Genomic DNA, 12,554 nt, shown 5'->3' with positions numbered 1-12,554 from the left:
TCTCTCTTTTTTCTCCAGTAATGATGAACATGCACATAAAACCAGACAGAGAAATAGTATGTAAGTTTCTACTTAGTTGGCATCAGAATTATTATTCTTGAGACCAGTAACTTATCTAGTGAATCAGAATGTCAGCAACAAGCACTTGTTCTGTAAGGCAAATAACAAGCTGTTGTTGTTCGCACTTGTGCCTCATTTTCCCTTCTCTTGTGATATCAGGGGGTGTGTGTTTAGCAAATACATAAAGCAAGTTGAGTACTCCAAAGAAGTCTAGCTAACATATTTCTATTGTGATATTTTTAAAGTAAAGTGTGAGGTCTACTACTAAGTTACTGTGATATAGATGTGCTCGATGAACTTGCTAAGGGAGTGAGTGTTTATCACTGTGAAAAGGTTTCCATTCATCTTCACAATCACTTCTCTGGAATATTTAAGGTGTCCTATTGAAACCACTTGACCCATCAGGAAGAGAATGCCATAGATCTAAAGGTTGCAGAGTTTTGAAGAAAGATCCAAGCTGGGTCCCATGCTGTTGGCCTTACTGGATTAAAAATAGTTTATGGCTGGCTTGGACACTGCACCATTTGTCTCCAGTGAGGTCAGTGCATACTGAATGGTTGGGTTGCTAGGAGGGGTCTGTGTGAAAAATATTTGAAGAAAAAATGTGTACAAATAGACCTGGCTGGAAACCATGTTTATGTGTACCCAGCATGTAAGGAATTGTTACATAGGGCACCATGTGTTACGCTCAAAATCATGTTTAAGGGCAAAGAGGAAGCCCGCCTTATATGTTATACACCAAGAATTTTTTGGTTCTTGCTACTGTAGTTGAAATGTGAAATTCTAATAATTATTAATACAGATCTAATTGTTACAGAAAAAGAAATAACAGTGCACTGAAAATTTTCTACACACTGCTGGGTTTCTAGTCCTACCACTGCTCACCTTTCTGTGGCTTCCATGGGTCTGAAGGACAGCAGTTTAATTTTGGGGTGTATGGGGGATATTACAGCAAGTTGTCAGCATGTGGACTGCTTCACTACGACAAATCTGACATTCCTGTGGATGGTTTCTTTTTCCTTGCTCCAGGATTCATGTGGGGTCATTTTTTGTTTGCTAACAAGGCTTCAAACTCTTGATCTTTCTTCATTGGTCTGTGGCTCTGTTACATTCAAATTTACTGTCTGTATTGTGACATATATGCATGTGGAATCTACTTTGTCCTCTGTGTTACCCCTAAAACCAATTTTGTGCAGCTCCAGGTCTGCATTTTTTTGGCCGTGGAGTCTCCAGTGTCAAGGCTGTGCTTCAGGTCACATGCCTGTACTCCGTGCTGCACCCCATGTCCCCACTCCTGGTCACACAGGTAGTTAGGAAAGGCAGACTGAAGGTGCCGCGTGCTCTCCTGGGTTTGTGAGAGTTGTTTTAGAGATGAATTAGGTCCCTTGCTCTGGTGGATGATGTTCCTGTTACCCTGCTGGGTAACATTTCACAGAATAATTGAACCAATTAGGTTGGAAAAGACCTCTGAGATCATTGAGTCGAACCCATGACTGAACACTACCATGTCAGCCACACCAGGGCACTGAGTGCCACACCCAGTCTTTCCTTAAGCATCTCCAAGGTCGGTGACTCCACCACCTCCCTGGGCAGCCCGTGCCAATGGACAGCTCAGGAGCGTTAATGGCTTAGGAGAGCTGTGCTTACTGGGATTGCATCGGGCAGGACGCTCACTGCCTGTCCCCGGGAGCGGCGGGCGTCCCGCGATGAGCGCCCCGGGAGCGGGGAGCCGCGGCAGCGCGGGGCCGCAGGGCGCTGCCTCTCCCGCTGCCGCCGCCAGAGGGCGCGGCGGCCGCCGAGCGCCTCCCCCTCCCGCCGGCGCTGGCGGCCGGTCCTGCCGGGGAGGAGGGAAGGGGAAGGGAGGAGGAGGAGGAGGGCGGGCAGGCGGCGACGGCGGCACCGCCACCAGCCGGAGGCCGCTCGCCCGTGCTCCTGCGGCAGAGGCGGGCAGCCGGGCGCACCGTGCCCCTCGCTTCCTCCCCGCGCCGTGCGGCTCAGCGGCCCCCGCCAAGATGTCTCGGGAGCTCGGCTGCAGCCGCTGGCTCCTCTTCGCTGCTTGCACCCACCTCGTCTTCCTTCTCCCGCCGCTCCGCGCCCGGGGTGAGTGGCGGGGGCCGGGCCGGGACGCCATGGCGAGGTGAAGGGAGGAGACCCGGGACGCTCGGCCCCTCCGAGGAGGTGATGACAGGGAGGAGGGCACGGAGAGCCGGAGAGCTCGGAGCGGCGCCGGAGCCGCCGCCGCTTCCTGCCCGCTCTGTCCCGCCCCGCGCGGGGAAGCGGGCGGGGGAGCCGAGGTGCCCCTGTTCCCGAAGTTTGTTGGCGATCCGGGCTGGAGCGCGGCCGGGCGGCGCGGGGTCCCTGCGCGGCGCCGGCTGCGGGGGCAGTGTCGGGAGCGCCTCCCGCCCCCGGGGCCGTGTGCGGGGCCAGGGGGTGAGGGCAGGGACAGCCTGCCGCGGGGAAACCGGCCCTGGGATCGGGAACAGCTTCGTGGAACAGCCCGCCGGACCCAGCGCGGAGCACTCGTGCTCGTGTTTGGGGAGCGCCGCACTGACGGGGTGTTCTGCTCAGGGCGGGGGGAAAGGGAGAACCGCCCGGCTGAAATGCCAGCCGAGAGGAAAGACATATACTACTGTGTGTTTAGAGATGTTTTCCATGTGTTTAGTCAGGTGGGAGAAGATTAAAGGAGAAGGATTAGTAGTATGTCAGCGGTTGGGTTGCTACAGGCTCCTGGAGTTGGGAGCTGTTGGCGCGAGTGTAAGAGACAGAAGTAAATGTTTACATCTGTTCTGTTTCTCATTATTTCTATTCCTGAATATTTCTGTCTTTGTCAGCATAGGCTTGTCAGTTTGTTGTGAGCCTTTGGATTTGATTCTCTTTCACTGCTATGGCTTGTGCATCAAAATCATGCAGGGGAAAACTGGTGCTAATAAATCACGTTTTCTGCAAAGTAAAACGGTGATATTTTGGTTTTTCTTCTGCTAAACACTTTTCCTTTCACTGACACAGCTTGGTTTTTGGAGCAGTCCTGATCTCTACAGCTCTTCCTAAAGCTGCATTTCATTTTTCTGGGATGAGTAGTTTTGCTCCAGTAAGGTACTATAGCACTTGTAACCTCAAACAGATTGTAATCACAGTCAGAGAATAGCAGCTTCAGTTTTTTCCCCTATATGTGTTTATTGTATATACATGCATACATACATACATGCAGGTAGAAAGCAGAAGTGGAAACACTTGTATTCTTGTTTAGTAGGTCTCAATTCATGCTTGTATGGAATTCATTCACCAGAAGCTTCCTGCAGTATCATGGTTTTCTTTTGGTTTTTTAATACCTTTTTATGTTACAGAAGCCATCCTTTCCCAAATAACCCATGCTTTTGAGATGGCCTGGATAGGGAGTTTGCAAAACAATCAGCTTTGTTCTTGGAAAACAGAAATAATTTGGTTTGCTTTCCAGAGAAGCAAACAGCTTGTCTGTCAGTAGTTAAGTAATTTCATAAATTCCAGCTTGCAGGTGGCAGCTTACAGAATGCGAAAATGTGTTCAGATGATTTTGTATGGTGTAACTTCTAGGCAATCAGAAGGGATCATGATGATGCTTTTTCTTCTACTGTTTTTCTTTGCTTGCCTCTTATAAAGATACTGGTGTTCACAGCACTCATTTAGACATTTCACTGATTCAAAGTGGTGATTTCAGCTGCCTTCGTCCCATATGTGCCATTTGTGTAAAGAAATATAAGTAGTTGCTTTTATTTTATGAAAAGCTTCAGATGCTGTAAATTTGCTTGCATCACCCTCTCCTCTTCCTCCTTCCCCTGCTCTCTCCCTATTTTGTGTTGATGAATCTGTAATTCATTCTTATCTGGCTAAACCAGAGTCTTTGATGCTGATAGGGTGGCAACAATGAAGAAATATTATAAAAGCTTGCATATAAATACATGAAACTAATTTATAGTGCTCACAGGCTGTCTCATCATGGAAGATGCCATCTCTTTGACTGACAGCATCAATGCAAATTTTCTCTGGAATCATGTCAATCCATAGAATCTTATGTTCTTTGAAAACTTGGAAGGGGTAAGAAACCCAACCAAAACAAAAATAGGCCTTTCATTAAATTATTATTCGAAGTACAAAGAAATTCTATTTTAAATGTTTTCTCTGCGGTGTACAACATAATCACTAGCTGTCATTATTTGAAGTGGTTATTGTTAGTCATAGTTTTGCCATATATTAAGTCATAGAATTGTTACTTTTTTGTAGCTCATTTAAACTGACCCACAGCTCAGTGAGGTAGTTGGAACGACTCTGGGGTCAGTCAACCTTGAATCAGACTCTAAAAGAGGAGTATAACAGAAGTGTTGCTTTTCTGTCTCAGGTGAATTAGTCTGTGAAAGCAAAGAGTTAAGTCCTCAGTTTTTAACATCATTTGCACTTCAAGGACATATAATTGTAAACGTTTGGAAGGTGTTTATGCTTGAAAGGTTATTACTGAGGAAAGGATTACGTTTACATATAAAATGTGATATTATATAATTGTATATATTTATCCAGTTTACTGTATTTTAATGCTGCAGTATTTACATCCATTTTTTCTATCCTGCACATATTCCTGCAGTTCGGTTGCTGAACAATGAAAATAATTACTGGGTTTTATTTTCTAGCGTTATAATCAAGTCTATTTACTTACCAAAATTTTAATGGAAATAATGGAATACTTGACAAAAATAATAGGAATTGGAGGAATTTAATTGAATAGGAATTCTCATATTTCATGTCCAGGTTTTTAAAAGGATCCAAAAACGTTGTCTAGCTTTTCCAGTGGATTTTAGTTCTGCTCTCAAAAAACATAAAGATAAGATTGATGATCATACAGAACTTTAAAGTCTTTCTAAAATTTCTTTTCTTTTCTTATCCTCAGTTCTTGGCCATTTAGCAAAAGGAGGGTAGGACTAGCGATTGACATGTTCTGCTTCTGTCTGCTGTGCCAGATGACATGATGTTAATGCACAACGTGTGTTAAAAATCTTCAGAGTACACAATGCATTAAATAATGAAATGACAAATACAAAATTACAGGTGCCTTGCTGGTTTTTTTAATGCTTTGGGTAGCTTTGTTTATGAGAAACTGTACAGTTAATCACCCTGGTCTTTTGGTTACTGGTACCTACAGGGCTTGAACTTTTACCAGCTAGTAAGTTTCTCCTTGCAATATATTTTCTCTGTGCTCTATGGCAAGTCAGTGGTCCTACTGAGGTATGGTTACATTGTATTAGAAAACACAAAAGGACTAGAGGAAATTCTGGATTTTTCAAAGGTAACTCTCGTTCCAGAGATTGAAATGTGTTTTAGGGAATTATACTGAAAGAAATCTGTTGCAATTGTCTGAATTAATAATGATGTTCGAGCATGAATAGTTTCTGGTTTAGGATAGTAGCATCTGATAGCTCCTGGACATAGGTCATCCTTCTTTGTGCATGTATGCCTTGCACACAACAAAAAGATGTCCTTCACACAGAGAATTTATGGTTTCTGCCTGTGTTGTACAAGTGACCTGGCCATGAGCTGCATCTGGGGTTAGAATATTTCTATCAGTGGTCTACTCCCTGGAACATCTTTTTCAGAAATCCCTTGGAAGTGAACTGCAGGTGAATGAATTAATCTTGGAGATGTCCACTTGTACCAAGGCACTGTATTTTCTACCTACCCTGCAGTCCCTTTGTTGATATGTTGCAGGCCAGCATGTTCTTCTCCTGCTGCCCTTTTCCCAGTAAATCCTTAGAAGAGCATATTTATTTCCATGCTGAGAGATCAGGTTGCTTAGCCAGAACAGCACAGTCTTGGTCACAGTTGATTTCTGAAGACTGCTTTATCAAATTAGATGTGCATAACAGATTTGCTAATCAGGTAGAAGAGTGTTGCTAAGATAAATCCATACAGTCTGTGTGCGTGAAAAGCTTCATTACTGTTGGGTGAAGACTCTTGAGGCTTTTTTGGTGGTGTCTTCAGGGGTCTGTTAGTCTGTTTTGTGAATGGTTCTTTAGTAGTTTAAAAATAGTCTGAACACTTCTTGTCTTATTAAAATGTATTAGCTGGAAAAAGTCTTCCTGATATATTTAACATAAAAGATACCAAGTCATTCTAATGTGTTTAAATGTTGGAAGAGAAGGGGAGGCTGCCTTTCTGAAATCGCAGGGAATAAGAATAATGATATAGCGAGAGACTTTAGCATTCATTGCATGTACTGGTTTGCTGAATAAATTAAATGTGTGAATGTTGAAATTGCACTGTGTGACAGGGTCAGAGCTGGTTGATTTTCAAGGTTCATCTTCTACAATAGTGATCCATCCCCACATGCAGGAGGGCAGGCAAAGATGGCAGGAGGCCCACATGCACAAACAGGAGCTCCTGGCAAAACTCAAACATGAAAAGGAAGCACACAATAGATGGAAATACAGTCAGGTCACCCCAAGAGTAACGTGGAGACGCTGTCTGAGAGTGCAGGTATGCCATTAGGAAAGCCAGGGCCCACCTGGAGTTGAATCTGGTGAGGGATTCAACTTGTGAAAGGTAAGAAGGAGAGCTTCTGCAGGTGTATCAGCAAAAGGGAGACTAGGGAAAATAATAATAGGCCTTCTTATGAATGGGGGACAGGGATAGAAAAAAGGACATGAAAGAGGTCAAGGAACTCGGAACCTTCTTTGCCTTGATTGGTATTATTAAGACTCACCTTCAGCAGTCCCAGGCCCCTGAAACTCATGGGAAGGTCTGGAGCAAAGAAGAGTTAATCTTACTGGAGGAGGACTGGTTTAGGGAACATTTAAACAAAATGGACATACAGAAGTCCACAAGACCTGATGGCAAGCACACGCAAGTGCTGGTGGAGTTTGATGATGTCAATGCAAATCTTTATAATCTTTGAAAGGTGGTGGTGACTGGGGGAGATCCCTCAAGGCTAGAAGAATATCACCCTGGTCTTCAAGGAGGGCAAATATAAGTTGGCTGGTGCTACCTCAGTCCCTGGGAAGGTGGTAGAGCAAATAATCCTTGGTATCACTACCAAACAGGAAGGACAAGACAAACATACGAAGGACAAGAGGGTGATTGGGAGAAGTCACTGTGTTCTAATGAACCATCTGACTTGGTGGGCTCTGATGAATGGCATGATGGCTCCAGTAGTGTTTAACCTTTCATTAATGACCTGGACAATGGGATGTGCACCCTCAGCGAATTTGCAGAGGATACGAAATGTGCAGGAGGAGTTGATGCACCATCTGGTTGTGCTGCCATTCAGAGGGACCTCAACAGGCTGGAGAAGTGGGCAGACAGGAAACTTGGGAAACAGAGTTCAGTGAAGGGAAATACAAAGTCCAGCCCCTGACCAGGAGGCACCTCATGCAAAATTGCACACGGGGGGCACATTGTCTGGGAAACAGATTTGCAGAGGACTGGAGAGTCCTGGCGTGCAGCAAACTGATCATGAACCAGCAGTGTGCCATTGTGGCAAAGATGGCCAGCAGCCCCTGAGCTGCAGTGGGAAGAGTGTTGGCAGCAGGGCAAGGGAGGTGACCCCTCCTGTCTGCTCAGCACTGGTGAGACACACCTGGGGTGCTGTGTCCAAGTTTGGCCTCTCCAGTACAAGCGAGACATGGACATACTGGAATGAGTCCAGCAAAGGACCACGAAGATTATTAATAGATTGGAACACCTGACAGACAAGAAGAGGCTGAAGGAGCTGGGGCTGTTTAGCCTGGAGAAAAGAAGGTTCAGGGAGGACCTCCAAAGTGTAAATACCTGATGGGGTGCAGTAAAGAAGACAGAGCCAGACTCTGGTTCTTAACAGGACATGAGGCAGTTTACACAATCTGAAATACAGGAAATTCTGTTTGAACATAATTACTTCTTTCTTTGGGGTTTGTTTGTTTGTTTATTTTGTTGTTTGGGTTTTTTTAAATCTAAGAATGATTGAACACTGGAAGAGGTTGCTCAGACAGTTTATGGAGTCTGTTCTAAAAGATAATCAAAACCTGACTAGACAAGGTCCTGAGGACCCAACTCTGGGGGGTTGAACTAAATGACCATTAGGGATCCTTTCCCTCCTCAACAAATCTGTGGTTCTGTAATACCAGGATGAGTAGGTTGTTTAATTAATTCCCTGAAGAGCTTTGTCTGTGCTCTCAAAGATGTAGTGTGAAAAAGGTGATCTGATTATTGTTTGATTTATTTCAAGGATCATGTGTATTAATATTGTATAAAGCTTAGGAGCAGTGTGGCATGGGTTATTGAATGCACTGTGGTGACAGAGGCAGCATCTCTTGTCAATCACAGTTGTCTGAGGTTCCATGTGTCATTCTTCAGGTGCATATTAAAAACTTAAAAATTAGGCTTGTGAATAATCTGAATTTATGAGGTGATACTTCTTCAGGTTAATACTACATAATTAATACATTTCCTGGAATAAGGATGTTTTGTGTTGATCTTGTAATTAGGATCGTGTCAAGAAGAAAGTGTGGATCTGGTTTGTGTGGGGGAAGCTATTCCTTGTCTGAATCTGTAAATACTGTTATTTTGGGAGAAAAGGAGGAAAATGACCTTGAGATTAGCTCAGTTGGTTAGAGCCTGGTGCTCATAACACAGATACAATCCCTGTACTGGCCATTCACTTAAGAGTTGTGGGTCCCTTCCAACTCAGAATATTCTGTGATTCTGATTTATGGGCACCATGAGTCTGCTATGTTAGAATGATGTCTGGATCTAGTGGTGTGATTTGAGATTCAGGTTAAACAGGACCTGAGATACCAACCCCTGCTCATGGACACTTGATGAAATTTGATCTCCAGCTGGAAGAGAATAGGGATGTAGGTATTCAGAGATGGGGCTCCCTAGACCTAGGACAATCTTGTCTTGCTCTCCTATGTTGTAGGTTTCTAGTGTGTCAGAGGAATGATAATGGCTAACAACTCACTTTGAAGTCAATTTCAAGCAATAAGTAATTTAAATATGTAGTGAGACAATCCACTTGAATCTGTTTTCTGCCCCAGTTTTTAAGAAGACCATCAATTTGACCATGATGAATAGTATCTTGAATTCCTTCCAAATTGTAACAATTTACTTTCATTTGCATCTCTTTAGTACTTTTAAGAAAAAGATTTCTTAAGAAGAATCTTAGCAAGGCTTTCTAATGTGAAATGGAGCTACTTTTACAAATGAGCAGGCTGAGACGAATTGATTAAGTGACTACATCAATAACAAAAAAAGCAACACCAGAACCCATTTTACAATTATTTTTCTAATACAAACCAGAAGTGTATGCAAAAGGTGGTGTCACTATAAATAGTTTAAGATAATACTATTTCTGTGCAGATTAGCTCTGTTCTTTTTGTGAACATTTATTTGGGTCTCATATATTTACAAGTTTGACTGTTGTTCGAAGATGGCATTCGAAGCCTGTGATAGTCATCTTCACTTTGATAGAAATTTCTGTCAGCCACTGTCAGTTTCTGTGGTTCCAAGAGAAGCTTTGGTAATCCAAACTTCAACCTAAAAACAGTGGACTGCAGGTCTCCCATTTGGTAGCACATTAGGCTGCTATCAAGTGAGCTACTGGACTGAACAGATTTTTTTTTAAGGATTTATTTGCCTTGAAGCCAAGAAAAATTGGCTTCATATCAAAGAGTATTTTTTTTCAGTGATGGTATAGGAATTGTCAGGCAGCAAATGTATAAATTCTATAAGAACAGACTCTCATGTTCACAAAGATTATTACAAATACAGTGTCATTTAATGTGAAAAATCTACCTAAATGATGGGGGGGTTGGGGGTTTTTTTGCTGTAGAACTTTGTCAGTTGTGAAAGTGAGCTCCTGTAATGTGAAAAAAGTCTGGTTTTTCTTTCAGCTTTTGCTGTAAGTGTAGTTCCTGAAGGTGCAGAAGATGAGACTGAACTACCAGTACTGCAGGTAATAAATTTTAATTGCTAGAGCAGGAACATTTTACAGACATTATAAAATAAGCTAGAATAGACCAGAGCAGAAAGCCTAATATCTGTAGCATTGATTATTTTGACCATTGACTCCAGTAGTACTAAATGTCATATGATGTCTTTCTGTTCTGTGTCATATAAGTTCTTAGTGCTATTGCTGTTGAGAAAAGTTTTTGAATATATAACTTTTATTATTTTAAAGACAGGTTTTACTTTCTTCTTGGTTCTGCTAAATATGTAATACGTTGAGAGGGAAATGGCTGCCTCTCTGCCAAATTAGCATTATTACATATTACCATTCAAGTCACGGCTCAAGCAAAGCTTAGGTATGAAATTTCAAATTAATAGATTAGGAGAACTAATGGCCAGAGCTAGCCCTAGCTTTAAATAGCATAATGAGTGTTAGGTGTGTATGCATGCATGTCCTTTGACAGACTTCTGACTACCATTTTTATATGTGTATGTATTTGTAACAGATATTTGTGTATGTATAAAAGAAATTTAAGGGAGGAAAATAAAAGTACTGGAATGAATCAAGAGTTAGAATCTATAGCTGCTATTTAGATCTAGTGATCTGACATCAAATACAATAGAAGTATAGTCAGAAGTACGTATTTCTAAGTAATTTTTGGTTTTGATGGTGATTGCTGTACCTACAGTAATTTTTCTAAATGAAAAATATCCCTATTGCAAACTGCTGATCTGCGCAGTGTATCTGGGAGGCTCGGTAATGGCATTCTGTTGGCATTACTAGTAGGTTGCTGTTTGATAAATTCTGTTACTGTCTCAATCCAGCTGTTATCCTTCTTATACAGGATATAATTTATGAAGGCACTCCTACTATTTTAGTTTCAAAACCTTCCCTCAGATGAAGTCAGAGGTGCTTCCTAGAACTCTTCGGGCCAAAATATATTTTCCCCCCCACTTTTTAAAAAAACATTAACAGGAATATAACCAGCAATAATTGTTTTGTGTTTTAATAAAAATAATTGTAAATATGGCTTGTTCTTCACACTGTGTACCACAAAACACATAGATTTTTGTTTGCACAGGAAATAAATCTTCCTATGTTTTCTCTGATAATAGGTTAGCTTAGAATGTTAACTTACTGTGCTATAATGACAGTGTTGTGTATAGATATCAAAAAAAATTAGTGTTTATAAGAAATCTTTTAAACTTTACTGACCCAGGCAGCAGAAAAAGGGTCATAAGAATGGATGCAATTGCAGTAATTTTTGAAAAGGTTTAACAGAGGGCTACCAAGGAAGTTGGAGCTTATTCATTTCAGTGTAAAAGTCAGAGGAAAGATCATCTGATGCAAGTAGAGCTAAAAGGATTACATAGATCTGATATTTTAAAAAAAGGGAGGGGGCTAGGTATTTATAAATAGAAATTGGCTCAAGGGTAGGAAAACTATGTATGAGCTTCTTACCGAGGAGTGCCTTGTATGGCATTTCTGTCTGAAAGTCCTGAAACACTTGAACTGAGATAAATCCTACGACATTCTTATGCAATTAGTAAAGATGAGTTTGATTTTTCATGTGGACAAAGCAAAGCACTGGGATGCTGTCACCTGGGATAAATTGTGCAACAAATGAAGGCTCTGTTTTCCTTTGTACAGTTTTCTAGGCAGTGCAGAGCTCTTTCTCCAGTCCTCTCTCTCTTAAGCCACACCTTTCCACTCCATCTCTGTTACTTAGAAGCAATCGAATATGCTCCTAAGATATTTTTATGTGTGTGTCTTGTTTCCTGGTTAATGATGCAAGTGCAGTGTCACTGTTGTCTCTTCCTCAGCACTCTGTTAAAATTCCATCACAAATGTTTGTGATGCCTGAGTAAATGCCGGTGGAGTCACATTATGTGCAACAACCTTTTGATATTTGTCTTGATACAAATTGCATTTGAGTCCTTGAAGAATTGTGTTTTGATAGAAGTTTGAGAGTAGATTAAGTGAATAAGAGTGTGCTGGGGGGTTTTTCACACCGAACAGGTGTGTTTTTATTGTAGAGCTCCATATTCCAAACTTAGTGCTTGGGAGATGCATTATAAAAAAAAAAGATATTGTTAGTAATAATTTAAAAAGCTGTGGTATAAATTGAGTCATGGCAAAGCATTTTCTATTTTTTTTTCTTACTCTTACTGTATTTTCTGAATAATAGCATGTAGTATCTGTTGCAGTTCTTGATGTTTTGGGGTTTTTTTAATTTTACTTTATTTTTCATATTAGTTTTTGAGTTAAAACCTCTATGTATACATTTATAATCTGATGAGTGCTTTGACTCCCAGTGTTTTTCTGTAGAACTATTGGAGGTTTTGTGTGTATTCTTACTTGGGTTTTTTTCTTTCTTTCTTCTAGAAGACTGAAAAAAGTAGAACAATCAGTAAAATAGGCAGAGGTAAGTAGAGTATAGTGCTGTTTCACAAATACTTTTTCTTTTCTTGGTTCATATAGTTTCATCAAACAGAAAATTCTAAATCTTTGATTGTACTTGAAGTTCTGAAGTTAAGTTTTTTGTGAA

General features: G+C 41.6%; 1 protein-coding gene across 1 annotated transcript in view; it reads left to right on the top strand.

Annotated features, from left to right (window-relative positions):
- Positions 1-1,932: 1,932 nt before the first annotated feature.
- The window catches only part of B3GLCT (beta 3-glucosyltransferase), a 51,069-nt gene continuing 40,447 nt past the window's right edge, over positions 1,933-12,554 (top strand). The window contains exons 1-3 of the mRNA XM_042014208.1: positions 1,933-2,160; positions 9,951-10,012; positions 12,392-12,431. Of these exons, the coding sequence (XP_041870142.1) occupies positions 2,073-2,160; positions 9,951-10,012; positions 12,392-12,431 (190 nt within the window). The 5' untranslated portion in view covers positions 1,933-2,072. The remainder of the gene's footprint in view (positions 2,161-9,950; positions 10,013-12,391; positions 12,432-12,554) is intronic.

Source organism: Corvus kubaryi, unplaced genomic scaffold (assembly GCF_017639235.1).
Source record: "Corvus kubaryi isolate FWS band 111438036 unplaced genomic scaffold, C.kubaryi_AGA036_p1.0 split1-65, whole genome shotgun sequence".
NCBI lineage: Eukaryota > Metazoa > Chordata > Aves > Passeriformes > Corvidae > Corvus > Corvus kubaryi.
Note: the sequence above shows the minus strand (reverse complement) of the source record. Positions and strands in the feature narration are given on the sequence as shown.